Source organism: Bos indicus x Bos taurus, chromosome 5 (assembly GCF_003369695.1).
Source record: "Bos indicus x Bos taurus breed Angus x Brahman F1 hybrid chromosome 5, Bos_hybrid_MaternalHap_v2.0, whole genome shotgun sequence".
In the NCBI taxonomy this organism is placed as follows: Eukaryota; Metazoa; Chordata; class Mammalia; order Artiodactyla; family Bovidae; genus Bos; species Bos indicus x Bos taurus.
The window spans coordinates 45,408,322-45,435,605 of record NC_040080.1 but is presented as its reverse complement, the minus strand read 5'-3'; the positions used below and the strand labels follow the sequence as shown (position 1 = coordinate 45,435,605).

The 27,284-nt window shown below is 45.4% G+C and overlaps 1 protein-coding gene across 2 annotated transcripts in view; it reads left to right on the top strand.

Annotated features, from left to right (window-relative positions):
- The window catches only part of LOC113892651 (apolipoprotein L2-like), a 41,207-nt gene extending 14,926 nt beyond the window's left edge, over nt 1-26,281 (top strand). For both annotated transcript variants that reach the window (XM_027541765.1, XM_027541766.1), the window contains exons 2-4: nt 9,941-10,049; nt 22,112-22,238; nt 25,114-26,281. In XM_027541765.1, coding sequence (XP_027397566.1) covers nt 10,019-10,049; nt 22,112-22,238; nt 25,114-25,972 — 1,017 coding nt within the window. In that variant the 5' untranslated portion in view covers nt 9,941-10,018 and the 3' untranslated portion in view covers nt 25,973-26,281. The remainder of the gene's footprint in view (nt 1-9,940; nt 10,050-22,111; nt 22,239-25,113) is intronic.
- Nucleotides 26,282-27,284: the final 1,003 nt, after the last annotated feature.

The window sequence follows — 27,284 nt, the reverse complement described above, 5'->3', positions numbered from 1 at the left end:
TACCTGAAAGTACAGTGTTCCTACAAAAGCTTTTCTAAACCGAGATGGTGTAGGGAATAGACCATGTAGGTTTCACTACACAGGGTGATCTTTTGGAAAGCAAGGGATGCCCATATATGGAAACACTCAGAAATCTGATAGTGCTGTCTGTCAGAAAGGGCCTTTCATCAAGACAGACAAGGAAAACAAATAGAATTACTGCCGCACAGGTAAAACAAGAGCTGTGCTGTGTCTTTGAGAAGCTGGTTGTTTCACGTCACTGTAACAGGTCCCACACCTTGTATTTCAGCCAGGCTGTGCCCAGGAGGGTGGAGGGAGCCCCAGAGGCCCTGGAGCAGGAGGAGCAGCAGAGAAGAGACAAGGCCCCTGCCTGGTGCTGGGAGCTAAAGAAACTCCACACAAATAGACCCACAGGCAGGAAAGTGCAAGATTCCAGGGGGCCCTAGAGAGGAACTGGGGGAGACAGCAAGGGAAGGAGGATTTGGAGCTGGGCCTCCAAGGTCAGGTAACATTTCACCTGGTGAGGCAGGTGGGGAAATGTCTCACCACCTGCAGGGGGAGGGGCAGCCTGAGCGAAGGCCTGGAGGCTGGGGGGAAATTAGAGTCCAGGGAGCTGGGAGTACTCAAGGCCCCTGGATCATGCTCTGAGAAGGCAGGAAGGTGAGGAAGACAGGAGTAGGAGCATCAGGAGGGCCTGGGTGTCGGGCTAAGGACTTTGAACTTGATCTTGCCATAACCGCTCCTTTCCCTGCCTAAGGATGATGCCCTGAAGTCACATGGAGGGAGATGTTTGGTAGAATCTCTGTCTGAGGACTTCCCTGGTGGCTCAGACGGTAAAGCATCTGTCTACAATGCGGGAGACCTGGGTTCGATCCCTGGGTCGGGAAGATCCCCTGGAGAAGGAAATGGCAATCCACTCCAGTACTATTGCCTGGAAAATCCCATGGACAGAGGAGCCTGGTAGGCTACAGTCCATGGGTTGGAAAGAGTCAGATACGACTGAGCGACTTCACTTTCACTTTCTGTCTGCCCACAGGAAGAGAAGGGCTCTGTGTCCAGCCATGCAGTTGGGCAGGAATGGGCTTCTCTGCAGTCCTCCCTTTTCTCAGAAACAGCCCTTTGGGAAAGGGACCAATCAGAGGCTAACAGAGGAGGACGCTCCAGATAAGAATCCAGCAGAGGGAGCACCATCAGCATTCACAGGCAGCTGAGGCCCCAGACAAGGGTCAGGACCAGGACAAGAATGGGAGGGAAAGACGGAAGGATGAGGTGGAGGGTCCACATGCATTTACAAGTGTTTGGCATCATCCAGATCAGTCCTTTCTGCCCGCACCCTCCTCCTCTCTCTTCCTTGGCTCTTGGTCCTTGTGTTTCACAGTTTCAGTTGGCTGCCCTGGCTCCCAGGGTCCTGCAGCTTCGAGGCAGAGAAGGACACAGAGGCCAGCCAGCTGTCCTCTCCCTCCTTCCCTTACAGCAGGAGCCCCCAGACCCCTCAGCTGTCTTCCCCTGTGTGTCATTCAGCAGGACAGGGTCATACAGACACCCTTCAACATAGAGCAGCCCAGAAAACACATCCCTGATGTTCAGGCCCTGAGAAGAGAGGCAGAAGGGTCCAGGGTGAAGGTGAGTGGCACTGGAGGAGGTAGAATTTCAGGAGAGCAGGTGGGCGTGAGGAGCATTCAAGGCCAAAGGAACATTGTGTGTTAAGATCTAGACTGAGAACAAAGAGCAGCAGCTGGAAATGGAGCAGTCAGGGAATAAGCAGAGCAGGGGTGGCTTGGACAGAGAAAGGAAGCTGCTTGGAGGTGGGCCTGCCTGTGTGAATTCTCTCCCATCCACACAGTCAGTGCCTCCAGCCTCCGCCACCAGGCATACTCCCTAGTGAACAAGCTGATGGTTACTCTTCCTGAAGGGTAACCCTGGCTATTGCAGAGAGAAAGTGTTAGAAACAAAGATGCTAGGATGGGGGCTCAGGTAAGGAGATTTAGGGGAGGCGCTAAGGAAATAGAGCTGCTCTAGATTGGATGCTGCAGAGTAGGGGACCAGCAAGAATACTGGTTCGGGTTGCCATTTTCTTCTCCAGGGGTTCTTCCCAACCCAGGGACTCAACCCACGTCTCTTGAGTCTTGCGTCTCCTGCATTACCACTGAAAGTGAAAGTCTCTCAGTTGTGTCCAATTCTTTGTGACCCCATGGACTGTAGCCTGCCAAGCTCCTCGATCCATGGGATTTTCCAGACAAGGATACCGGAGTGGGTTGCCATTCCCTTCTCTAGAGGATCTTCGTGCTTTTTAGCCTTTATGTCTCCCTTTCTAGCCACACTTTCTCTAAAGTCCTCTCATTTAAATATTACTATGAACTCATGGCCTTTCACAGACTCAACCTGGCCCAATGAAACATGTTTATGGTAATCATTATCTTTTTATTTATTATCATCATTATATGTGGGTGCCCCTTTGAGTAGCAGAGATGCCGATCTGTGGAGCTCACCTCCCCTGCAAGGGGTCTTCCTTCCTTTGAGTGGACAGAAGGAAGCTCATGGGTGCACATGTGGGCAGGCAAGATGCTGCTGGACAATGTGTCTGTTTAAAGCCACAGTTCACACTGATTATTCTGGTTTAACCCTGTTATCATTCTTACTTTCCTAGAGAAGTTGGTTTCATCAACACGAACATGTTTCCTACACTGACAGTTGTCACAGCAGGAGTCAGGCTTATTTCTTGTTGGCACTTAATTCAACCACCTGCAATCATCTTTAAGGTGGTGGTACTAGAAATCACCCCATTTTGTGGGTTACTGACTGCTATAAAGTGACTGCTGCTGTCTTAGAGTTCAGTTCAGTTCAGTTCGGTTCAGTCGCTCAGTCGTGTCTGACTCTTTGCGACCCCATGAATCGCAGCACGCCAGGCCTCCCTGTCCATCACCAACTCCCAGAGTTCACTCAGACTCACGTCCATCAAGTCAGTGATGCCATCCAGCCATCTCATCCTCTGTCGTCCCCTTCTCCTCCTGCCCCCAATCCCTCCTAGCATCAGAGTCTTTTCCAATGAGTCAACTCTTCACATGAGGTGGCCAAAGTACTGGAGTTTCAGCTTTAGCATCACTCCCTCCAAAGAAATCCCAGGGCTGATCTCCTTCAGAATGGACTGGTTGGATCTCCTTGCAGTCTAAGGGACTCTCAAGAGTCTTCTCCAACACCACAGTTCAAAAGCATCAATTCTTCGGTGCTCAGACTTCTTCACAGTCCAAGTCTCACATCCATACATGACCACAGGAAAAACCATAGCCTTGACTAGATGGACCTTTGTTGGCAAAGTAATGTCTCTGCTTTTTAATACGCCATCTAGGTTGGTCATAACTTTCCTTCCAAGGAGTAAGCGTCTTTTAATTTCATGGCTGCAGTCACCATCTGCAGTGATTTTGGAACCCCCCAAAACAAAGTCTGACACTGTTTCCACTATTTCCCCATCTATTTCCCATGAAGTGATGGGACCAGATGCCATGATCTTCGTTTTCTGAATGTTGAGCTTTAAGCCAACTTTTTCCACTCTCCACTTTCACTTTCATCAAGAGGCTTTTTAGTTTCTCTTCACTTTCTGCCATAAGGGTGGTGTCATCTGCATAGCTGAGGTTATTGATATTTCTCCCAGCAGTCTTGATTCCAGCTTGTGTTTCTTCCAGTCCAGCATTTCTCATGATGTATTCTGCATATAAGTTAAATAAGCAGGGTGACAATATACAGCCTTGACGTACTCCTTTTCCTCTTTGGAACCAGTCTGTTGTTTCATGTCCAGTTCTAACTGTTGCTTCCTGACCTGCATACAGATTTCTCAAGAGGCAGATCAGGTGGTCTGGTATTCCCATCTCTTTCAGAATTTTCCACAGTTTCTTGTGATCCACACAGTCAAAGGCTTTGGCATAGTCAATAAAGCAGAAATAGATGTTTTTCTGGAACTCTCTTGCTTTTTCCATGATCCAGTGGGTGTTGGCAATTTGATCTCTGGATCCTCTGCCTTTTCTAAAACCAGCTTGAACATCAGGAAGTTCACAGTTCACATATTGCTGAAGCCTGGCTTGGAGAATTTTGAGCATTACTTGACTAGCGTGTGAGATGAGTGCAATTGTGCGGTAGTTTGAGCATTCTTTGGCATTGCCTTTCTTTGGGATTGGAATGAAAACTGACCTTTTCCAGTCCTGTGGCCACTGCTGAGTTTTCCAAATGTGCTGGCATATTGAGTGCAGCACTTTCACAGCATCATCTTTCAGGATTTGAAATAGCTCCACTGGAATTCCATCACCTCCACTAGCTTTGTTCATAGTGATGCTTTCTAAGGCCCACTTGACTTCACATTCCAGGATGTCTGGCTCTAGGTGAGTGATCACACCATCGTGATTATCTGGGTCATGAAGATTTTTTTGGACAATTTTTCTGTGTATTCTTGCCACCTCTTCTTAATATCTCCTGCTTCTGTTAGGTCCATACCATTTCTGTCCTTTATCGAGCCCATCTTTTCATGAAATGTTCCCTTGGTATCTCTAGTTTTCTTGAAGAGATCTCTAGTCTTTCCCATTCTGTTGTTTTCCTCTATTTCTTTGCATTGATCGCTGAAGGAGGCTTTCTTATCTCTTGCTATTCTTTGGAACTCTGCATTCAGATGCTTATATCTTTCCTTTTCTCCTTTGCTTTTCACTTCTCTTCTTTTCTCAGCTATTTGTAAGGCCTCCCCAGACAACCATTTTGCTTTTTTGCATTTCTTTTCCATGGGGATGGTCTTGATCCCTGTCCCCTGTACAATGTCACGAATCTCATTCCATAGTTCATCAGGCACTCTATCAGATCTAGTCCTTTAAATCTATTTCTCACTTCCACTGTATAATCATAAGGGATTTGATTTAGGTCATACCTGAATGGTCTAGTGGTTTTCCCTATTTTCTTCAATTTCAGTTGAATTTGGCAATAAGGAGTTCATGATCTGAGCCACAGTCAGCTCCTGGCCTTGTTTTTGCTGACTATATAGAGCTTCTCCATCTTTGGCTGCAAAGAATATAATCAATCTGATTTCGGTGTTGACCATCTGGTGATGTCCATGTGTAGAGTCTTCTCTTTGTTGTTGGAAGAGGGTGTTTGTTATGACCAGTGCATTTTCTTGGCAAAACTTTATTAGTCTTTGCCCTCTTCATCCGTATTCCAAGGCCAAATTTGCCTGTTACTCCAGGTGTTTCTTGACTTCCTACTTTTCCATTCCAGTCCCCTATAATGAAAAGGACATCTTTTTTGGGTGTTAGTTCTAAAAGGTCTTGTAGGTCTTCATAGAACCATTCAACTTCAGCTTCTTCAGCGTTACTGGTTGGGGCATAGACTTGGATTACTGTGATATTGAATGGTTTGCCTTGCAACGAACAGAGATCATTCTGTCGTTTTTGAGATTGCATCCAAGTACTGCGTTTCGGACTCTTTAGTTGACCACGATGGCTACTCCATTTCTTCTGAGAGATTCCTGCCCGCAGTAGTAGATATAATGGTCATCTGAGTTAAATTCACCCATTCCAGTCCATCTTAGTTCACTGATCCCTAGAATGTCGACATTCACTCTTGCCATCTCTTGTTTGACCACTTCCAGTTTGCCTTGACTCATGGACCTGACATTCCAGGTTCCTATGCAATATTGCTCTTTACAGCATCGGACCTTGCTTCTATCACCCGTCACATCCACAGCTGGGTATTCTTTTTGCTTTGACTCCATCCCTTAATTCCTTCTGGAGTTATTTCTCCACTGATCTCCAGTAGCATATTGGGCACCTACTGACCTGGGAGTTCCTCTTTCATTATCCTATCATTTTGCTTTTTCATACTGTTCATGGGGTTCTCAAGGCAAGAATACTGAAGTGGTTTGCCATTCCCTTCTCCAGTGGACCACATTCTGTCAGATCTCTCCACCATGACCCGCCTGTGTTGGGTTGCCCCACGGGCATGGCTTAGTTTCATTGAGTTAGACAAGGCTGTAGTCCTAGTGTGATTAGATTGACTAGTTTTCTGTGAGTATGGTTTTAGTGTGTCTGCCCTCTGACACCCTCTTGCAACACCAACCATCTTACTTGGGTTTCTCTTACCTTGGACGAGGGGTATCTCCTCACCGCCGCCCCTCCTGACCTTCAACGTGGGATAGCTCCTCTAGGCCCTCCTGCGCCCGCGCAGCCACAGCTCCTTGAATGTGGGGTTGGTCCTCCGGGCCGCCGCCCCTGGCCTGGGGCGTGGGGGCGCTCCTCCCGGCTGCCGCCCCTGACCTTGGACTCAGGGTAGCTCCTCTTGGCCATAGCAGTCTGGCACTCTCGGCCGCTGCCCCTCACCTCGGACGTGGGATAACTCCTCTTGGCCGCCGCCCTTCGGGCATGGGGTCCTCCCATGTTGGGTCTGCCCCAACAATCCAAATCCTAAGTGCATATGGTTAAAATAGATCAATTTGTACAGAGGGGTCTGCTCATTCCTTCCCAAGGAAAAGCTATGTCTTTAGATAGCTAATCAATGTCTTTAAATGATATTACTACATTGGGAAGTGGAATAGTGTGAGAATGTGTGCTCAGGAGACAGGAACCTGGACTTGGATTCTGGCTCTAGCACTAACTGTGTGCTTTGAGTAAATTGCTTCACATCGCTGAGCTTCTGCTTCCTTTTTTACAGGGTCATTATGAGAACTAAAAGCAAGTGAATGCCTACCAAGCACTTGGAATGGTGCAAAGAGAGAAGTCATCGACCACGATAGCTAATACATATTAGATACTGCATTTTTCTTTTTCATGATTTAAAATTTTTGTTATTATTTATTTCTTACTGGGAAAAATAATGATTTCATTTGTTTGTATACTTTTTCTTATACCTTTCCCCACTCTCTCCTAATATCATTTTTTTATCACTAAGTTTGTACCCTCTTTTAGAAAACTTTGTAATTGTAAGCCCTTTGTTTACTCCTTTATTTCTTAAGCTCTCAACTGAAGCCAGGATTTCTTGACTCTCTGTTTTGTAAAATGAAATATTAATCCTCATCCTCCCTTCAGTGCTTCAGCTCCCAACTTATAGCAGTGTGCCTTAATTTTTATAGTGATTAACAAGTAGATTCATTTATAATGTTTAAATAGTCTTTTATCTTAAAAGATAAAAATCATAAAATAATGAATAGAAATGAAATACCAACTGTAAAATTTTGAGTCACTTATTGTAACTTTCTAAAAGTCTGGTGAAGGGTGAAGGCTGCTGTGAATGTGGGATGGGACATGGGGGTGGGGGGCTTGTCCCCTGCTCTCCCCTCAGCCTCCCTCTCATCTTGCTCCCTCTGGGGCTCTGCCCAGCAGACCGTTCTTCTCTACTGTGAACTCTCCCTGTTTCTCTCCCTCTACTGCACTCCTCTTTATTCAGCTATCACTTCTCCGTCCGATGAGTCTTCAAACATTTGTTGAAGCTTCTGGTCTCCTGTTGCCCCCATGCTTGTTTTTATTAGCAGAAGAGGGAGGAGAGGGAGGCTATGGGTTCTTGAGCCCGGTGAGGAGGTTGGAATCCAGTCTACCAAGGGCAAGACTTCTGACCTTGGGCGAGTCATGTAACATCTGTGAGTCAGCTTCCATATCTGTAAATACTGATACAATGTACATATCTCAAAGGTTAATGAAATGAAATACGAGTTATCATTGGTAAAGTTTTACAGCAAATAATAATGCAGAGCAAAGACCACAAACACAAGTCACTCTTATCAATAGCTGTTATTATACCTGTAAGTATCTTTACTATCATTTAATTCAGGTCTTGGCAGAGGTAGTTAAAAAGTGCTCTTTAAAAATGTGGCTAAATAATTGGAGAAGGAAATGGCAACCCACTCCAGTGTTCTTGCCTGGAGAATCCCAGGGACAGAGGGGTCTGGTGGGCTGCCGTCTATGGGATCGCACAGAGTCAGACACGACTGAAGTGACTTAGCAGCAGCAGCAGCAGCAGGTATTGGACAAAGTACAGCAATGCATTAACTATGTAACCTTCAGGAGAGCCCAAGGCAACAGTATCATTACTATTATCTTTGTTTTTTAACAAATGGGGAAACTGAGCCCAAGAGAAGTTAAATAACTTGCTCAAAGCTAATAAATGATGGGCTGGGACTTAAAATGATTTGGTTCTAACCTCAACGCTAGTATTCTTAATTATTATGATTGACCACCTCTACATGATGAATGTAAATGATCCCAATAAAAATGTCAGAAGTTTTATTTAAAAAAAAAATGTGGCTAAATATAGTCAACATTTGCTATCTTCCTTCACCTCCCAAGGCAATACAATCACAAAAAGAACCAAAATAGTCTCTATATAAATATCTGAGTTTTTTATTTTATTATCCAAAATTTAATCTTTTATTTAATATTATATATTCTGATTCAATAATAATCTTAAGTGTTTACCATGGGTAAAATTTTAAATTAATTTAAAGTATAACTGAATTTATAATAACATTAGGATTTAGCATTAATCAAAGAATGGATATCATTAATTGAGCTAAACATAAATAGAATTGAAATATATCCCAAAATATCTGGATCTTTTGTTTTAAAAAGTCAATTGAGAATAAGTACATTTGAAAGGATGGGTACTCTCATATATTATGCGTGAGAATGTAAATTGCTATAATTTGTTTGCGTAACAGTTTGGTGCTAGGCACAAAAATTTTTTAGGTGTTCATGCCTTCTAATCCAGAGAAAGCAATGGCACCCCACTCCAGTACTCTTGCCTGGAAAATCCCACGGATGGAGGAGCCTGGTGGGCTGCAGTCCATGGGGTCACTAGGAGTTGGAAACGGCTGAGCGACTTCACTTTCACTTTTCGCTTTCATGCATTGGAGAAGGAAATTGCAACCCACTCCAGTGTTCTTGCCTGGAGAATCCCAGGGATGGGGGAGCCTGGTGGGCTGGCATCTATGGGGTTGCACAGAGTCGGACATGACTGAAGCGACTTAGGAGCAGCAGCAGCCTTCTAATCTAGTGATTATACTTCTAGAAATAGCTTAAGGAAACAGTCTCAAATACAGGTGAAGATTTTTACAAGGAGAATGTTCTTTGCACTATTATTTACATAAAAGAATTAGAAATAGCCTAAAAGTCCACTAGTCAGGGGAGGACAGTAGAGGGGGTAGGGCACCATCGGGGTCCTCAGCCACCCAGGAGAGGGATACAAGAATTGGGGCAGAGTCAGAGGGACTCCAGGTTCTTGTGGGATAAAGGGCCTTGTAGAAGCAAGGAGGGTGCAGACTGTGGGAGCTGTATCATCAGGAACTTTGTCAAGGCAGAGACTCAAGCACAGGAGCAAGACATCCTTTTAATTAAGAAGAGTTATTTTCCAATAAGCATAAATCCACAATTATATATATATATTTTACATTAAAGGGAGTAGAGCATAGTCATCACAAACCTGGGATTTGGATCAGAAACACTTAGGTTCAAGTCCAGGCTCCGGTAGCAACATAAAAACCGGCTGACCTAAGTTTAGGTGAGTTTCAGGAGCCTGCACGTCATAGACAATGGACCAATATTAGTTATTACCAATTCATAAGCACAAGTGTTCCCAACCTCACATAATTTCCAGAGTATTCCCTCCCTATCTGTTTTTCTGTCTCTGGTTTTATTGCTTTTATAACTTCGCAGATGGCTGTCTCCTGTCTGATTATCCTCTCCTTGTGCCCCAATAGGAGATCAGGATTTTGAGTTGGCTTGGAGGGAGGTGGTAGGAGGATGAGTAACTTTTCTTAACTAGCAGCCAGCAGAGCACAGGAGACAGAGAAACATGCCAGGTTAAGCCCCCAGTGGCATTTGTGGACATCCCAGGGGAAGCTGCCAGAGACCTCGCCCCTCACTGCTCCCTGCAGCCGCTGCTCACTATTGATGGAGTCCATAGTCTGTTTTCTCTTTCCCAGGGGTGAAGCATCACCTCCTTCCAGCCCGACCCAGACAAGGAGCTGAAGGAAGATCTCTGAGACCCAGCTGCTGCCATCATGAGCTCAGAAGACCGTAGGAAAAGCTCAGGTAATCAGCTGCCTCGTCTGTGACTGGTTTCTACTTGTGATCCAGAACTGGGGGTGGTGTTGAGAGATTGTTGCTGAGCCGTTAAAGATGCCAGGATTCTTGGCCTCTGGAGGAGAGGAATTCAATCCGGGGCCAGTGACAAGGTGTGATGGCTCAGAGCTTTAGTGTAATACAGATTCATTGAAGTGTAAAAGAGATAGAAAAAGCTTCTGACATAGACATCAGAAGGGGACAGAGAGAGTACCCCCCTGCTGGCCTTTAGCAGGAAGATATATACATACTCAGTTCAGTTCAGTTCAGTCACTCAGTCATGTCCGACTCTTTGTGACTCCATGAATCGCAGCACACCTGGCCTCCCTGTCCATCACCAACTCCCGGAGTTCACTCAAACTCACGTACATCGAGTCAGTAATGCCATCCAGCCATCTCATCCTCTGTTGTCCCCTTCTCCTCCTGCCCATAATCCCTCCCAACATCAGAGTCTTTTCCAATGAGTCAACTCTTCACATGAGGTAGCCAAAGTACTGGAGTTTCAGCTTTAGCATCATTCCTTCCAGAGAAATCCCAGGGCTGATCTCTTCAGAATGGACTGGTTGGATCTCCTTGCAGTCTAAGGGACTCCGAAGAGTCTTCTCCAATACCACAGTTCAAAAGCATCAATTCTTCGGCACTCAGCTTTCTTCACAGTCCAACTCTCACATCCATACATGACTATTGGAAAAACCATAGCCTTGACTAGACGGACCTTTGTTGGCAAAGTAATGTCTCTGCTTTTCAATATGCTATCTAGGTTGGTCATAACTTTTCTTCCAAGGAGTAAGCATCTTTTAATTTCATGGCTACAATCACCATCTGCAGTGATTTTGGAACCCCCCAAAACAAAGTCTGACACTGTTTCCACTGTTTCCCCATCTATTTCCCATGAAGTGATGGGACCAGATGCCATGATCTTCGTTTCTGAATGTTGAGCTTTAAGCCAACTTTTTCACTCTCCACTTTCACTTTCATCAAGAGGCTTTTTAGTTCCTCTTCACTTTCTGCCATAAGGGTGGTGTCATCTGGATATCTGAGGTTATTGATATTTCTCCCGGCAATCTTGATTCCAGCTTGTGCTACTTCCAGCTCAGCATTTCTCATGATGTACTCCGCATATAAGTTAAATAAGCAGGGTGACAATATACAGCCTTGATGTACTCCTTTTCCTATTTGGAACCAGTCTGTTGTTCCATGTCCAGTTCTAACTGTGCTTCCTGACCTGCATATAGGTTTCTCAAGAGGCAGATCAGGTGGCCTGGTATTCCCATCTCTTTCAGAATTTTCCACAGTTTCTTGTGATCCACACAGTCAAAGGCTTTGGCATAGTCAATAAAGCAGAAATAGATGTTTTTCTGGAACTCTTGCTTTTTCCATGATCCAGCGGATGTTGGCAATTTGATCTCTGGTTCCTCTGCCTTTTCTAAAACCAGCTTGAACATCTGGAAGTTCACGGTTCACCTGTTGCTGAAGCCTGGCTTGGAGAATTTTGAGCATTACTTTACTAGCGTGTGAGATGAGTGCAATTGTGCGGTAGTTTGAGCATTCTTTGGCATTGCCTTTCTTTGGGATTGGAATGAAAACTGACCTTTTCCAGTCCTGTGGCCACTGCTGAGTTTTCCAAATTTGCTGGCATATTGAGTGCAGCACTTTCACAGCATCATCTTTCAGGATTTGAAATAGCTCCACTGGAATTCCATCACCTCCACTAGCTTTGTTCATAGTGATGCTTTCTAAGGCCCACTTGACTTCACATTCCAGGATGTCTGGCTCTAGGTGAGTGATCACACCATCGTGATTATCTGGGTCATGAAGATCTTTTTTGTACAATTTTTCTGTGTATTCTTGCCACCTCTTCTTAATATCTCCTGCTTCTGTTAGGTCCATACCATTTCTGTCCTTTATCGAGCCCATCTTTTCATGAAATGTTCCCTTGGTATCTCTAGTTTTCTTGAAGAGATCTCTAGTCTTTCCCATTCTGTTGTTTTCCTCTATTTCTTTGCATTGATCGCTGAAGGAGGCTTTCTTATCTCTTCTTGCTATGCTTTAGAACTCTGTATTCAGATGCTTATATCTTTCCTTTTCTCCTTTGCTTTTCACTTCTCTTCTTTTCTCAGCTATTTGTAAGGCCTCCCCACACAGCCATTTTGCTTTTTTGCATTTCTTTTCCATGGGGATGGTCTTGATCCCTGTCTCCTGTACAATGTCACGAACCTCAGTCCATAGTTCATCAGGCACTCTATCAGATCTAGTTCCTTAAATCTATTTCTCACTTCCACTGTATAATCATAAGGGATTTGATTTAGGTCATACCTGAATGGTCTAGTGGTTTTCCCTATTTTCTTCAATTTCAGTCTGAATTTGGCAATAAGGAGTTCATGATCTGAGCCACAGTCAGCTCCCAGTCTTGTTTTTGTTGACTGTACAGAGATTGTCCATCTTTGGCTGCAAAGAATATAATCAATCTGATTTCGGTGTTGACCATCTGGTGATGTCCATGTGTAGAGTCTTCTCTTGTGTTGTTGGAAGAGGGTATTTGCTATGACCAGCACATTTTCTTGGCAAAACTCTATTAGTCTTTTCCCTGCTTCATTCCATGTTCCAAGGCCAAACATACTAGCAGACTGCTAATTAGTAAAAGGAAGTGTCTCAAAACTCGTAGACTGGCACCAGGCCGCTCAGCTACATGTATTTTGAGATAACATTGGCACAAGGTGAGTCATCCCAGGCCATAAACTATTGACATGAATCTTGAAGAAAGACAGATTTCCAAGCAAATACATAGTCTCAGTAACATAGCTTAAGAGAACATTTGCGTGAGTAAAACATACTGGTTTGTTGAGTAAAACACACTGGTTCGTCAAGTCAGTTCTGAGTCTTAGGTGAACCGACTTGAAGAAAAAGTCTAGGGTAAATCTGTAGTTCATTAACATAGCTTAAGAAAAGCATTTCCATGAAAAAAACGCGTTGGGTTGTGAAAGTTTTGAGAAAAGTTAAGTTCAGGTGGAATCAGGTATCATCATGGCAACACAGAATTTTAAAAGAAATCTCATTTTAATTTTGTATAGAGAAGGAGAAAAAAAATCTGACACTTGAAATTTGTTTCCTCCTGCCACTTGAGAGAGAGAGAGAAAAAATGTCTGACACTTGCAGCCTATTTCCTCCATTTGGGGGTGTCAGGAGAGTGTGTTCTCCTCTGTTCTGTCTCATCACAACAAAGATTTGGAGTGACGGACATTAAATCCCTTGGCGCGTCACAGCTCTGGGGTCTTGGACAGACTGTGTTATAGCTCTTAGAAAAATCAGTGTTACAGCTCCGTGTTACAGCTCTATTTTATTTAGAAAATAGCAGGGGAATCCATCCCTGAGGCGTGAGGGCATGCCGACCCAAAGATGTGAAGAGAAGAGAGTGGCGGAGTACACCAGCATGTGGGGTGGGGGTGGGGGGTGGGGTGGGGGGGCGGTGGAGAGAGAGAGGGAGAGGGGGAGAGAGAGAGAGAGAGAGCCCTTTGGCTCCTCTTTTTATATGCTTTTTCCTCCGCCTGGGCCTGCCCTATGTAAATTGGTCTAGCCAGGAGCGCTGTTTGTTCTACCTGAGGTCCTCACTCTAGTCCTCGGACCTTCCTTTGACCTTCCTTTGACCTTCCTTTGACCTTCCTTTGTTCTATTTTCGAGGGCTTTTCCCATCCTTGTCTTTTAGACACCACCATTTTGGACTTCTGTTTCCTAACTGCCTAACAGGGGCCTCTAGCCTTCCTGCCTGTTACCCTCTCATTCCTTCCTTTTCTTTTAGGAGAATTATGTTGCCTAGGGAAAGGGGCATCATTCTCATTCTGTAACTGCTTCTGAGCTGAAAAGGGGCATTGTCCCTAAATTGGTGAGGCAACATATTCTCCTAACCCTCATATTGAGGGTCTCTGATCCAGGGCCCTGAAGTAGTACTTGGAAGAAGATGCCACAGTCATAGGAGTTTGAGCACAACCATTTGTAACTTAAAAGCCTTCATGTGGCTAGAAACAAATCCAGCTACATAGTTATAGATGCAGGGAGAAAACAGCAAAAACAGAACAATCAGAAGTATTGTAATTAGGAGAGTTTAAATTTAGAAATTGAGAACAATCGTGATCAGGTGTTTCATTTTCCTTCTCAGGAAGGAAAGTGGCAGCATTTAAGTTTCCACAGACTTTAAGATTAGTTATTGGTCCTTCTAACAACAATGACTGATATTTAAGAAGCCGACTGTCTACCATCCAACCATTAACCTTAGAGTTTAAGATTCCACTCACATAATGAGAAGTCAGTACAGTAAGATTTCACCCATTAATAATTTTAAGAGCTTCACATCCTAATCAATCTGATTTCAGTGTTGACCATCTGGTGATGTCCATGTGTAGAGTCTTCTCTTGTATTGTTGGAAGAGGGTGTTTGCTATGACCAGTGCGTTCTCTTGGCAAAACTCTGTTAGTCTTTTCCCTGCTTCATTCCATATTCCAAGGCCAAATTTGCCTGTTACTCCAGGTGTTTCTTGACTTCCTACTTTTCCATTCCAGTCCCCTATAATGAAAAGGACATCTTTTTTGGGTGTTAGTTCTAAAAGGTCTTGTAGGTCTTCATAGAACCGTTCAACTTCAGCTTCTTCAGCGTTACTGGTTGGGGCATAGACTTGGATTACTGTGATATTGAATGATTTGCCTTGGAAACGAACAGAGATCATTCTGTAGTTTTTGAGATTGCATCCAAGTACTGCGTTTCGGACTCTTTTGTTGACTATGATGGCTATTCAATTTTTTCTAAGGGATTCCTGCCCGCAGTAGTTGATGTAATGGTCATCTGAGTTAAATTCACCCATTCCAGTTCATTTTAGTTCACTGATTCCTAGAATGTCGACGTTCACTCTTGCCATCTCCTGACTGGTTCCAAATAGGAAAAGGAGTACGTCAAGGCTGTATATTGTCACCCTGCTTATTTAACGTATATGCAGAGTACATCATGAGAAATGCTGGGCTGGAAGAAGCACAAGCTGGAATCAAGATTGCCAGGAGAAATATCAATAACCTCAGATATGCAGATGACACCACCCTTATGGCAGAAAGTGAAGAGAAACTAAAAAGCCTCTTGATGAAAGTGAAAGTAGAGAGTGAAAAAGTTGGCTTAAAGCTCAACATTCAGAAAACAAAGATCATGGCATCTGGTCCCATCACTTCATGGGAAATAGATGGGGAAACAGTGGAAACAGTGTCAGACTTTATATTTGGGGGCTCCAAAATCACTGCAGATGGTGATTGCAGCCAGGAAATTAAAAGATGCTTACTCCTTGGAAGAAAAATTATGACCAACCTAGATAGACATTACTTTGCCAACAAAGGTCCGTCTAGTCAAGGCTATGGTTTTTCCAGTAGTCATGTATGGATGTGAAGAAAGCTGAGCGCCAAAGAATTGATGCTTTTGAACTGTGGTGTTGGAGAAGACTCTTGAGAGTCCCTTGGACTTCAAGGAGATCCAACCAGTCCATTCTAAAGGAGATCAGTCCTGGGTGTTCTTTGGAAGGAATGATGCTAAAGCTGAAACTCCAGTACTTTGGCCACCTCATGCGAAGAGTTGACTCATTGGAAAAGACTCTGGTGCCGGGAGGGATTATGGGCAGGAGGAGAAGGGGACGACAGAGGATGAGATGGCTGGATGACATCACTGACTCGATGGACGTGAGTTTGAGTGAACTCCAGGAGTTGGTGATGGACAGGGAGGTCTGGCGTGCTGTGATTCATGGGGTCGTAAAGAGTCAGACACGACTGAGGGACTGAACTGAACTGAACTCACATCCTAATAAAGCAGTTTCAGAAATTACTCCTAGATAGTGTGGCCACCCACATGCCACTACATCTAACTCTCTGCTCAGGTATCCTATAGGCTGCTGGTGAGGCTCTTGGGTTGTGTCAAAACTCCCAAGGCCATACTTCTTTTAGTGACAAACAAATTAAATTCTGACTCTGTGGGCAAACTTATAGTGGGATCTTGCAGGACAGCAGTCTGAAGAGCCTTAAAAGCCTTAGATTGTATGTAGACCAAACCAGTTTGCTGGTTTGGGCTAGTTCAGTTTCAGTTATAAGTTTATATAAAGGCTGGGCAAGTTCCCCATAACCTGGAATCCAAATGCGGCAATAGCCTGTGATTCCTAAAAGTCCTCTCAATTGTCTTAAAGTCATAGGTAGGGGGATGATTTTAAAATATTTGGCTCATTCAGGAATTTCAGACAACAGAGTATAAGAATTAAGCACCACAGGGTGTAAAGGAACTACAGCCTCATTTATTAGTCGTAAATCCCGAACTAGTCTCCATTTATCATTTGACTTCTTTACACCCAAAATAGGAGTGCTGCATGGACGATTACAGGGAATTAATGGCCCCTGGTCCTTTCAATTGTCACTGATGGGTTTTAACCCTTCCTTAACCTTGGGCTTTAGTGGATACTGTTTTTGATGTGGAAATAAGTGTTGGTCTTTGAGCTTGATAACTACAGGAATAGCATTTTGTGCTTGACCCACAATTTTGTGTTTTTCTATCAGCCCACACTCCAAGATTTACATTTTGTTCAATTAATGGGATAGAAAGGGAGGGCTCCATATTCATGAAGATAGAGACATGGACCTTGCTCAGTAGATCTCTCCCCAAAAGGGGTGAGGGAGAATCTGGCATGATCAGAAACTCGTGTGAAAATAGCACAGAGTCCCAGTTACAGCTTAGAAGATGACAGAAATAATAAAGTTTGGCTAATCTAAACAGCCCCATATGGAAGTGGATCGGGGAGAAAGTGGGCCAGGGGCTTCAGTAAGCACAGAATAAGCTGCCCTGGTGTCCAAAAGGATATCAACAGATTGGGCCCCCACAGTTATTAATACCTGAGGTTCCTCAAGTATAATTAGGATGGGAGCTTGTGTGGAGATCCCCGGGCCCCTTCAGTCCTGATTATCTTGAGAGTCTGACCCCTGGGACCTACACCTGTGGAGGCAGTCTCTCCTCCAGTGCGGTCCCTTGCAGACCAGACATGGAGCCTGGGGTGGCTTAGATGCCTGAGGGCAATCCTGATTGAGGTGCCCCTCCTTTCCACAGTAATAGCAAGCCATCCCTTTTCACCTAGGTCCCTCCTGGTATTTTTCTCAAGCTGTTAAAGAATAGTTCTGACAGCCATTACAAGGGCTTCCACCTGTTCCTTGGTCTTTCTCTGCCTTTCCTTTTCCTCATATTCCCTGCCATAATAGGCTGTCTGAGCCAGTTGCAACAGATTATCTAAAGACTGATTTGGTCCATACATCTGTTTTAGTAGCTTAGGGTGGATATCTGGAGCCAACTGAGTGAGAAATCTATCTTTCAAGATCACTCTTCCCTCTTCACTTTCAGGATCAATCTCAGTGAATCTGCAAAGGGCTTCCTCAGTCTATCTAGGAATTTACCAGGAGCTTCCTTCTCTTCCTGTTCTATGTTTGCCAATTTGGCATAGTTTAAATCTTAGCACTTACTCACCTGAGTCCTTCAAGAACACGTCTCACAAAATGACTCCGATCCCCATCTTCCTTTAGCCATGTTATAATTCCATGTTATGATCTGGTTCTATAGTTGGGACCACCTGATTTCCAGTGGAGAAATCCTCTGGAATTCATCCTCCCTCTTCCCTACTGATTCATTACCAAGCCATTCATCTCCATAGGCAACAGCTTTCCCCCAAACTCGAGGTTTGAGTCAGGAGTTAGCATCTGTCGCAGAATTACATCTTTCCAAGTAAAGTCTTAAAGCAGAGTAGGGAGCTGAAAGTTTCATACCCAAATCGATACCCTTAGGACATAAATCTGGCATGTCTCACAGAGAGAAAAAGGGCAACACATATGCTACTTCTACCCATTCCTCTTGTTTTCTACAGAACCTGTTAATTGTAAAACAGTATTATAATTAAGAGACCCTCCAACCAGTCACCGTTCGCCATCCCCCAATGAATACCAGAGCCATGCAGTATCTCATAGGAAGATCAGGTGTGTCTTCTTTAAGCTCTGGGGATCAAATCTATCCCAGTTTTTCAAAGGAGTGAGGCTGGAATTGTTAGCTCCCATCTGTAAGAGAGAAATAAGTGACCAGCTCCATCTTTCTACCAGAGGCATCCCTTCCTGCTCTAGATGGGGATAGAGATAGGTCTTCCACCTAAGCTTCCTTTCCTGGCCAGAGTCAACCTATCTCTTACTGATGCAGGTATGCCACTACCGTCCCTCCCCATCTGCCACTGAGGCGGGTTGGAGATGCATTGGGGGTAGACCTGATGGCATCCCAGACTAATACCCAGTTCTTCGCCATTAAAGCCTTTGCTTGCCTCTGATGCCAACCTAGGTGCAATCAGAGTAACCTTCTGGAATGCCTCCCAACCTAAGACCACTAGGAGAAACAGTCATCTCCTGAGTGCCTGTGCACAACCCTGAGTATATTCCTGAACACAAAACTGGTAAATCATAAAGGGCTGAACATAAAATCAAGATGTTCCTTCCAAGCATCACCACACCAACATAAGTGATAGCAGAAGAGATGGTGAAGGGCTGGCCAGTGAGGAAGAAGTGATTTTGTCCTCTAGTTATTGGGGCCAATCCTTCCAGTTCATTCGCACAGTTTCCACAGAAAGAATATCTAAGGAGTTGGGACAAAAGCCACTGGAGAGCCTCCTCTGGTCCGCTAAAAGCTAGCATCACCAAAGGAAGAAGCCTGCTATACTTCCTATCTGAGTAACCTTTAACTGAGAGAGCTCCATCTAGCTTCCAAAATTTCGACTCCTAGCAAGGCTAGGCACTTCCTAACTACCAATCCAAGTTTGCGAACTAAGTAACAGTACACAGTAACAGCATAGATTACGAGTCACTTGAAAGTCTATGATCCTACAGATTAGGTTAGTAGTTCTAATTCCCGGGAAGTTATGAAACAGTCAAAGAGACTGGAAAGTTTGATGGAGAAAGGTGAATTCGGTCCATACACTTTGTCCATCTCTGGCCGTTCCCCTGGAGGAGACATTGGGTGCCTCTTGACATTAGCAGGTCGGTATAATCCCCCCAATGGGGTTTCTGCCATAAGCTGTGTGAGGTCACCTTGGAACCACAGATTAGGACACAGCTCTTGCTTCACACATGTGTATCTCTTTCAGTCAGTCACACACACAAGCACACCATAGAGTTATTAAAGTACAGCAGAAAATGTGTTTTTTAGGAGAAGAAAGAACTAGAGCTCCAAGCATCCTTACCTTGTCCTGAAGAATCCTAGATGAGCCCCCAAGATGAAAAGTTGCTGACCGTGAAAGACACTGGAATTCTTGGCCTCCAGAGGAGAGTAATTCAAACCAGGGCCAGTGACAAGGCTTGATCGCTCAGAGCTTTTGTGTAATAAAGTTTTATTAAAGTATAAAAGAGATAGAGAAAGCTTCTGACATAGACATCAGAAGAGGGCAGAAAGAGTACCCCCCTGCTAGTCTTTAGCAGGAAGTTATATACATACTAGCAGACTGCTAATTAGTAAAAGGAAGTGTCTCAAAACTCATAGACTGGCACCAGGCCGCTCAGCCACATGTATTTTAAGATAACATTGGCACAAGGTGAGTCATCCCATGCCATAAACTATTGACATGAATCTTGAAGAAAGGCAGATTTCCAGGCAAATATATAGTCTCATTAACATAGCTTAAGAGGACATTTCCATGAGTAAAACATACTGGTTTGTTGAGTAAAACATACTGGTTTGTCAAGTCGGTTCTGAGTCTTAGGCAGAACCTACTCAAAGAAAGACAAAGTCTAGGGTAAATACATAGTTCATTAACATAGCTTAAGAAAAACATTTCCATGAGAAAAACAAATTGGGTTGCTCAAGTTTTGAGAAAAGTTAAATTCAGGTGGAATCAGGTATCATCATGGCAACACAGAATTTTAAAAGAAACCTCCTTTTAATTTTGGATGATGATGATGATGATGTTCACAAGTCGCTCACAAGTCGCTCAGTCGTGTCCAATTCTTTGTGACCCCATGGACTATATAGTCCATGGAATTCTCCAGGCCAGAATACTGGAATAGATAGCATTTCCCTTCTCCAGGGGATCTTCCCAACCCAAGGATCGAACCCAGGTCTCCCTCATTGCAGGCGGATTCTTCACCAGCTGAGCCACAAAAATCTGACACTTGTGGTTTGTTTCCTCCTGCCACTTAAGAGAGAGAGAGAGAAATGTCTGCCACTTGCAGCCTGTTTCCTCCATTTGGGGGCTTCTAGCCTTCCTGCCTGTTACCCTCTCAGTGTCTCCAACCTGAGTTAACCTACAGAGGAATAAAAAAACCAAGAAGGGGATGGATAAGCATCCTTGAGTCCCATAGAGTCCAAGGGGTCTGTTCCCTCAGCCTCCTTCCTGTCTGTCTCCTCAGAGAGCCACAGCAAGGTATTCACTTCCTCCCCCTCCAGCCCCCTAAGCCCAGCTAATGATTCATAAGTGAGGCCAGGACAACCCACAGGGAGGGGGGACAGCAGATGGAGTCCCCGAGGCCAGGCAGAAAGTGGAGAGGAGATCCCCCAGCATCTCTGGGCCTTCTCCTGCCCTCTCCCTTTTCCGATCCTCCTCCTTCTCCCAGACCCTGAGGCATCACCACAGAGGCTGCTTCCTCTGGCTCTCCCCCTGCCACCAGCCTAGTCTCTTTTTAAGGATCAGTAGACTCTGAACTGAACCCCAAACTGAGCTTTGCCACCTCCCACCTGTGTGACCTGGATTGCCTTACCTGAACTCACCTGTAAAATGAAAAGAATATTACCTTTTGTTGTTATAAGAATCAAATACAATGTGTGTCCATGGCCTGGGCCATTCTGACAAAGGTTTGTATAGTCAAAGCTATGGTTTTTCCGGTAGCCATGTACGGATGTGAGGGTTGGACCATAAAGCAGGCTTAGCCCCAAAGACTTGATGCTTTCAAATTGTGCTGTTGGAGAAGACTCTTGAGAGTCCCTTGGACTGCAAGGAAATCAAACCAGTCAATCCTAAAGGAAATCAGTCCTGAATATTCATTGGAAGGACTGATGCTGAAGCTGAAGCTTCAATACTTTGTCCTCTGATGCAAAAGCTGACTCATTTAAAAAGACCCTATTGCTGAGAAAGTTTGAGGGCAAAAGGAGAAAGGGGTGACAGAGGATAAGATGGTTTGATGGCATCACTGATTCCATGGATATGAATTTGAGCAAACTTCAGGAGATTGTGGAGGACAGAGGAGCCTGGCATGCTGCAGTACACAGGGTTGCAAAGAGTCGGACAGGACCTATCAACTGAACAACAACAAGCGTGGCCTGGGCCACATAGTAGGCCCTGCCCAGTGCAGTGCTGTCCCTTCTACTTGAAATATGTTAGTTCCAGGTGGAAACCTCTCCCCCTCCTCCGGGATCTTCCTTCCTCCATGCTGTGTTCGGGCATCTGTTCAGTGCTCCCATATATAAACACCTGTTTACCAGGTGTGATTGCCTCAGACAGTACTCAGTACTGGCTCTATTGATCTCAAACACCCCTGCAGAGACCCAGGTGCTCAGTTATTTCTCCCACTCACTCCCACCCCAATCAATCAATACACAGTTAGTGCTGTGGGTTTCTTCCATGTGTGCCCTGGATTCCTTTCACTCTTAGTGAAGCAGAATAAATAAGAAAAATTAACAGCTCTTTATGCTGCAGGAAAGAGAGGGGGGAAGATTTCTGATATCTCTCCTTCAAATAAGGATACCAGTCTTATTGGATTAGGGCCCCCCACTTGTTATCTCATTTCACTATAATTATCTCCTTAAAGGCCCTATCTTCTACTAGTCATGGGGGTGGGGAGTTCGAGCTTCAACTTATGAATTGGGTAGGAGGTGGACACAGTCCACCCATAACCCCAGGTGAATCCATCAACAGGAACCCCAGATGACTGCTACTCAGGAAGATTAACCAGTTTATACTCAATACCATTTAGATTCTGTCATTATTTCCTCTAATCTTTTTTTTTTCCATCTAGAGAGTGAAAACTTTTTTGAGGATATCATTCAGTATTTAAAGGACTCAGTGAGCAGAGAACAGCTGGAACTCCTGCTCACTGAAAAGGAAGCCTGGGAGACTTTTGTGGCTGAGGCTAATTTGTCCAGGTAATATGCATGGGTGCATCAGAAATGTCACCTGTATCCCCCTGCACCAGGGTAGCTTCCTCCTGGCAGGCACACCTCTTCCAGGCAGGACTATGGTTGGTGTCGAGGATGTTCCTTCTCAAGATTCCATGAGGAATGTTTCCTCCATGTCATTTTCTGGTAGTGAACAGTCTCAGGTTGAGAAGAGATGAAATGTGCAAAGAAGGGGGCAGGTTACATGGCCTTGGACAAGTTATCAATCTACTCTTGGCCTTAGTTTCTTCATTTGTTCAGTTTTATTGTGAGGACACTGAGATCATGCATGCAAAGTGCTTCCATAATGACTGACACAGAGTAGGTGTGCCATGCAGTGCTTAGTTGCTTCAGTCTTGTCCGACTCTTTGCAACCCCATGGGTTACAGCCCACCAGGCTCCTTTGTCCATGGAATTCTCCAGGCAAGAATACTGGAGTGGGTTGCCATGCCCTCCTCTAGGGGATCTTCCCAACCCAGGGATCTAACCCAGGTTTTCTGCATTGCAGCTCAGATATTGTCTGAGCTACCAGGGAAGCCCAAGAATACTGGAGTGGGTAACCTATCCCTTCTACAGGAGATCTTCCTGACCTGGGAATCAAACTGGGGTCTCCTGCATTCCAGGCAGATCCTTTACCAGCTTAGCTACAAGGGAAGCCCACAGAGTAGGTGCTCAATGTTAACTTTTAAAATAAGCTTTTTGGGAAGAGACAGGGGCCAAGGTCCTTTCTCCTGGTGATGAAAACCAGATGGGACCCTATTTAGGATAAGTTGGAAAATCCTGACACCATCACTTTGTGTTCCTGGGGATTCTGACTAGAGTGCTTTCATTCCCCATCTTAGGGATTGTACCAACCCTGCAGGATCCTGCTGGCCCATATGGCAGAGAGGCTGGAGAGGAACTGGATGGAGCTGGTGGGGTCCTGGCTCTAGCCCTGCCTAGCTCTGGGGCTCTGGGCTTATGTCTTGGAGCCCCAGATCTGTCCTGTGTCCAATGGGAATAGCAATTCAATCTGATGGATTGTGGTGGTGGCATCAGAGTGAATTGCAGGGTCAGAGGTGGGGAACCAAATGGAATCATCTCGTCCAAAGGCCCAGGGAGGCCTGGACCAGGGTCAGACCCAGGGGTAATGGTGGAGCAGAGGGTCCAGGTTGGAGGACAAGTAGGCAGGCTTGGGCAGCAGGGCCAGGACTAGAGTGAGGAGAGTGGGCCCCGAGGACACAGAACTGAAGGGACTGTGACCCTAGCAGAGGTCCCCTGAGTTGGGGTCGGGGGGGCGGGCATTTCTTCCCTCCCTGACAGGATCCCCTCATGCTGGGCTAGAGGGCCCTGGGTGACCATGTCTGCACACCCTGCCTGGGACCTGGCTTCTCATTCCATCTGGGACCCTCTTCTAATCTACATGGAGCCTCTCTGACAGTGGAAGGATGTGTGGCTCAGGGAGCCCTCCAGAGTCACAATGAGTGGCTGTGATTGTGTGTCATTTGAGGGATTCTCAGGAGCCTCACACATCCCCACCAGAGGAAAACACTTCCTCTACCATCTCTGCAAGTGCTGGTCTCTTCAAGCTCAGCCATTCAGATGGGTGTTTCCTCGAGTCTCTTGAATCTTTTGAGGTTCCATAAAGTTGTACATAGACTTGGAGGGCAGGTAGTTGAAGTTGTCACAGATAAAGTGTGAGTTAGACTGGTGATCCCTGAGAAGTCAGGGTGCTGGGTGCTGGGTCAGGAGTCAGGGAGGTGGGCTGGAGAGTCCAAGGGAAACAGGCTCACAGCACATCTCCTGGTTCTCTGTCACTTGGGGCAGTGGATAGACTGAGTGACCTGCAACTGGGGAAGGCCAAGGTTACCAGGCTTGGGGGAGAGCAGATGCCAGGCAAAATGACCTTCAAGGGTCCTTATAGCTCTGAGTAATGTGTTTCAAAAAAATTCTATGTACACTGAGTTAGCCAATCTGTAAATTGCAAGGGCACAGTCCCCAGGACTGTCCTTACATTAGACACCAATGGCAAGTTTGGGGGTTCCCAAAGCTACTCGAAGGTCTGAGAATTCCCTAAAGGGATGCACAGAACTCACTGAAAGCTTCATGATCCCAGTTACAGTTTATTACAGGGAAGGATGAAGGTTCCCATCAGCCACAGGGCAGTCTGGGCGGGTTTCACACACGAAGCTTCCATTTTCATCAGGATGCATTACTGTCCTGGATTCAGTGTGTGGCAGGACACACGGAACACTGCCCACCAGGGACCCTCACCCTATTTAACAAAAAGTTATCCTGACCTGTTTTCTCCAGCCCCCACCCAGAGGTCAGACTAATGCCCTAGAGTTCAGCTCCTCCAGAGGTCAGAACTGATACCATGTGACCCAAAGCCCCATTACATCACTTTGTCAGACTGTCCAGTGTCTAAAGTCCCAAGTGGAGGAGGACATTCCTATCAGCCAGAATAGTCTAGGGGCTTAAGGACCACTTTCCAGTAGCCAAGGGCAAAGAGCAGGTTGACTCCTCACTAGACACTGAGACCCTTGAATGAAGGTTTTCTCCTCCAATCCCACTTCTCTTTGTTTCTCTGTGGCGTTCACACTCTAGAAACCCTTTGGAAGTGTTGGTGTTGACCTGCCTCTGAGGCATCTTTATCAAATACCTCTCTGAAGTTAAGCATATTCTAAGATGACCATTGCCGATTTTTTCCATGACTGAATAAAGTATATGGAGCGTCTACAATATCCAAACATGTTTAATGTTGAAAAACATTTTACATTTGTAAAATTCTTTCCTTGTGATTTGTAATAATATATCTGTGGTTTACGCAGGATAGCTCTTGTCAAGCCTATTTTATGGACTCCCTTGATGTTCACTGTTACAGGGAAGAGGCAAATGTACTACATGAATATCTGCTGGAGCTGAAAACAGACTTGGTAGAGGAGGACCAAGACAGGCCACAACAAGACCAGCTGGACAGGAAGAGGTTTTTGGAGGAATTTCCTCGGGTGAAACAGGAGCTGGAGGAGACCATAGCAAAGCTCCATGCGCTGGCAGACAAGGTCGACAAGGTGCACAGGGACTGCACCGTCACCAACGTGGTGGCCAGCTCTGCGGGCGCTGTGTCTGGCGTCCTGACCATCCTTGGCCTGGCTCTGGCACCCATGACAGCGGGCATCAGTCTGGGACTCTCGGCCACTGGGTTAGGGCTGGGAGCGGCGGCTGCTGTGACCAGTGTGTCCACCAGCATTGTGGAACACGTAAGCAGGTCATCAGCAGAAACCGAAGCCAGTCGCCTTGGGCCAATAGCTATCAATGAAGAGGAGGCGTTTGCAGAGGTTTTATGTAAGAGGACACCCCAGATCGTTTCCTCTACAAAGAACCTCATCCAAGCCTTGAAAGGCATTGGGAAAAATGTTCGTGCCATCAAGCTGGCCAAAGTCAACCCTCGCTTAGCATCCCACGCTAAGCGCTTCATGACTGTGGGGCAAGTCTCCGCCCGAAGCAGCAAGCAGGTGCAGAGAGCATTTGGAGGCACGGCTCTGGCAATGACCAAAAGTGCCCGGATCGTGGGTGCAGCCACGGCAGGTGCTGCCCTCCTGGTGGATGTGGCCTTCCTGGTGAAAGAGGCAAAGCACTTGCACGAAGGGGCAAAGACAGAGTCAGCGGAAAGGATGAGGCAGATGGCCAAGGAGCTGGAGAAGAAATTGGAAGAGCTCATCCGGACCTATGAGAGTCTGTAGGAGGGCTGGACTTGGCCCTTACCAGGACAGTGTGGGAGCAGGGACATGTGTGGGGCCAAGAGAAGAAGGCACCGTGTTAGAGGGGAAGCAAGACAAAGAGGGGGAAACTGGGTGGTCTCCTGACTTGTTTTAGACTATTGTCTGGACTATGCCATTTTCCCAAAGGAATAGAAATCCTTAAACCCTCTTGTATTCAAAACATGTCATTTTCTTCCCTAAATTCTCCCTCTTGGCTCAAGATGAATCACAAAGCTTCAAGTACCACTGTTCAAAAAGTATTTTTTAAAAATACAGAATAAGTGTCACCAATTTGTTCATGTCTCTAGATCTGTTTCCTCTGCGTTTATCTTTAAAAACCTTAATAGGAAACCAACACCTTTTTATTTGCCCAACAATCACATGATCAGGGAGCCTAGTTCATGACACCAGCCCTGACCTCTTGCTGTCCCTCCAACTGTCCTTTGTTGGCATGTAGAGGGGAGAGGCTGTGACACAGCGGCACGTATGACCTCTCTCGCTCTGATTTCTGCATCCCTCCATGGTGCCCTTCTGAGCGTTTCACCAAAGATCTATATCACCTCGAGGGGACCCCAGGAGGAAAACAAACAGAACTTTCTAGCGTCTGTGTTCCTTGAGTTTTCTACATTGAAGAGTGGTTGATTTCCAACATCATGTTAGTTTCAGGTATATAGTACAGTGATTCTGTTATGTATATATACAGAGTCAGATTCTTTTATCTTATAGGTTATTACAAAATACTGAGTATAGTTCCCTGTGCTATACGGTAAGTCCTTGTCAGTTATCTATTTTATATATAGTAGTGTTTATCTGTTAATTCTAAACCTCTAATTTATCCCACCACACCCCTTCCCCTTCAGTAACCATAAATTTTTGATTAGCAGTAATTATTTGATGTTCTACTACATGTTTTTTTGTTTTTTTTCCCAGAGGGGATTGGGGGTTGTTTCTTTTTTCAGCAAAAACTCCTCTACATCCTGTTTCCTCCTTTACCTCTTTGGAACAGCCCTGCAGAGCTCCCAAGAGACTGGCTCTTGGCCTGGTCTCAGTAAGGTCACTGAATTAATAGAAAGTAATTCTCAACTTTGAGGTTGTGCTTTTCTTCAGTGGACAGTACTGAGTGATGGATGGATTGATGGTGAGGAACTGGCTTCTGCAGCTGCGGGAGGGCCAGACAGGTGTGAAGTCTGCCAGCCAGGCTGTCTGCCTGGGACAGCAGAACTTTCAGGTCCAGGATGAATCTGCAGTCCAGGGCAGAATTTCCTCCTTTTGCCAGATCTTTAATGTAAACACT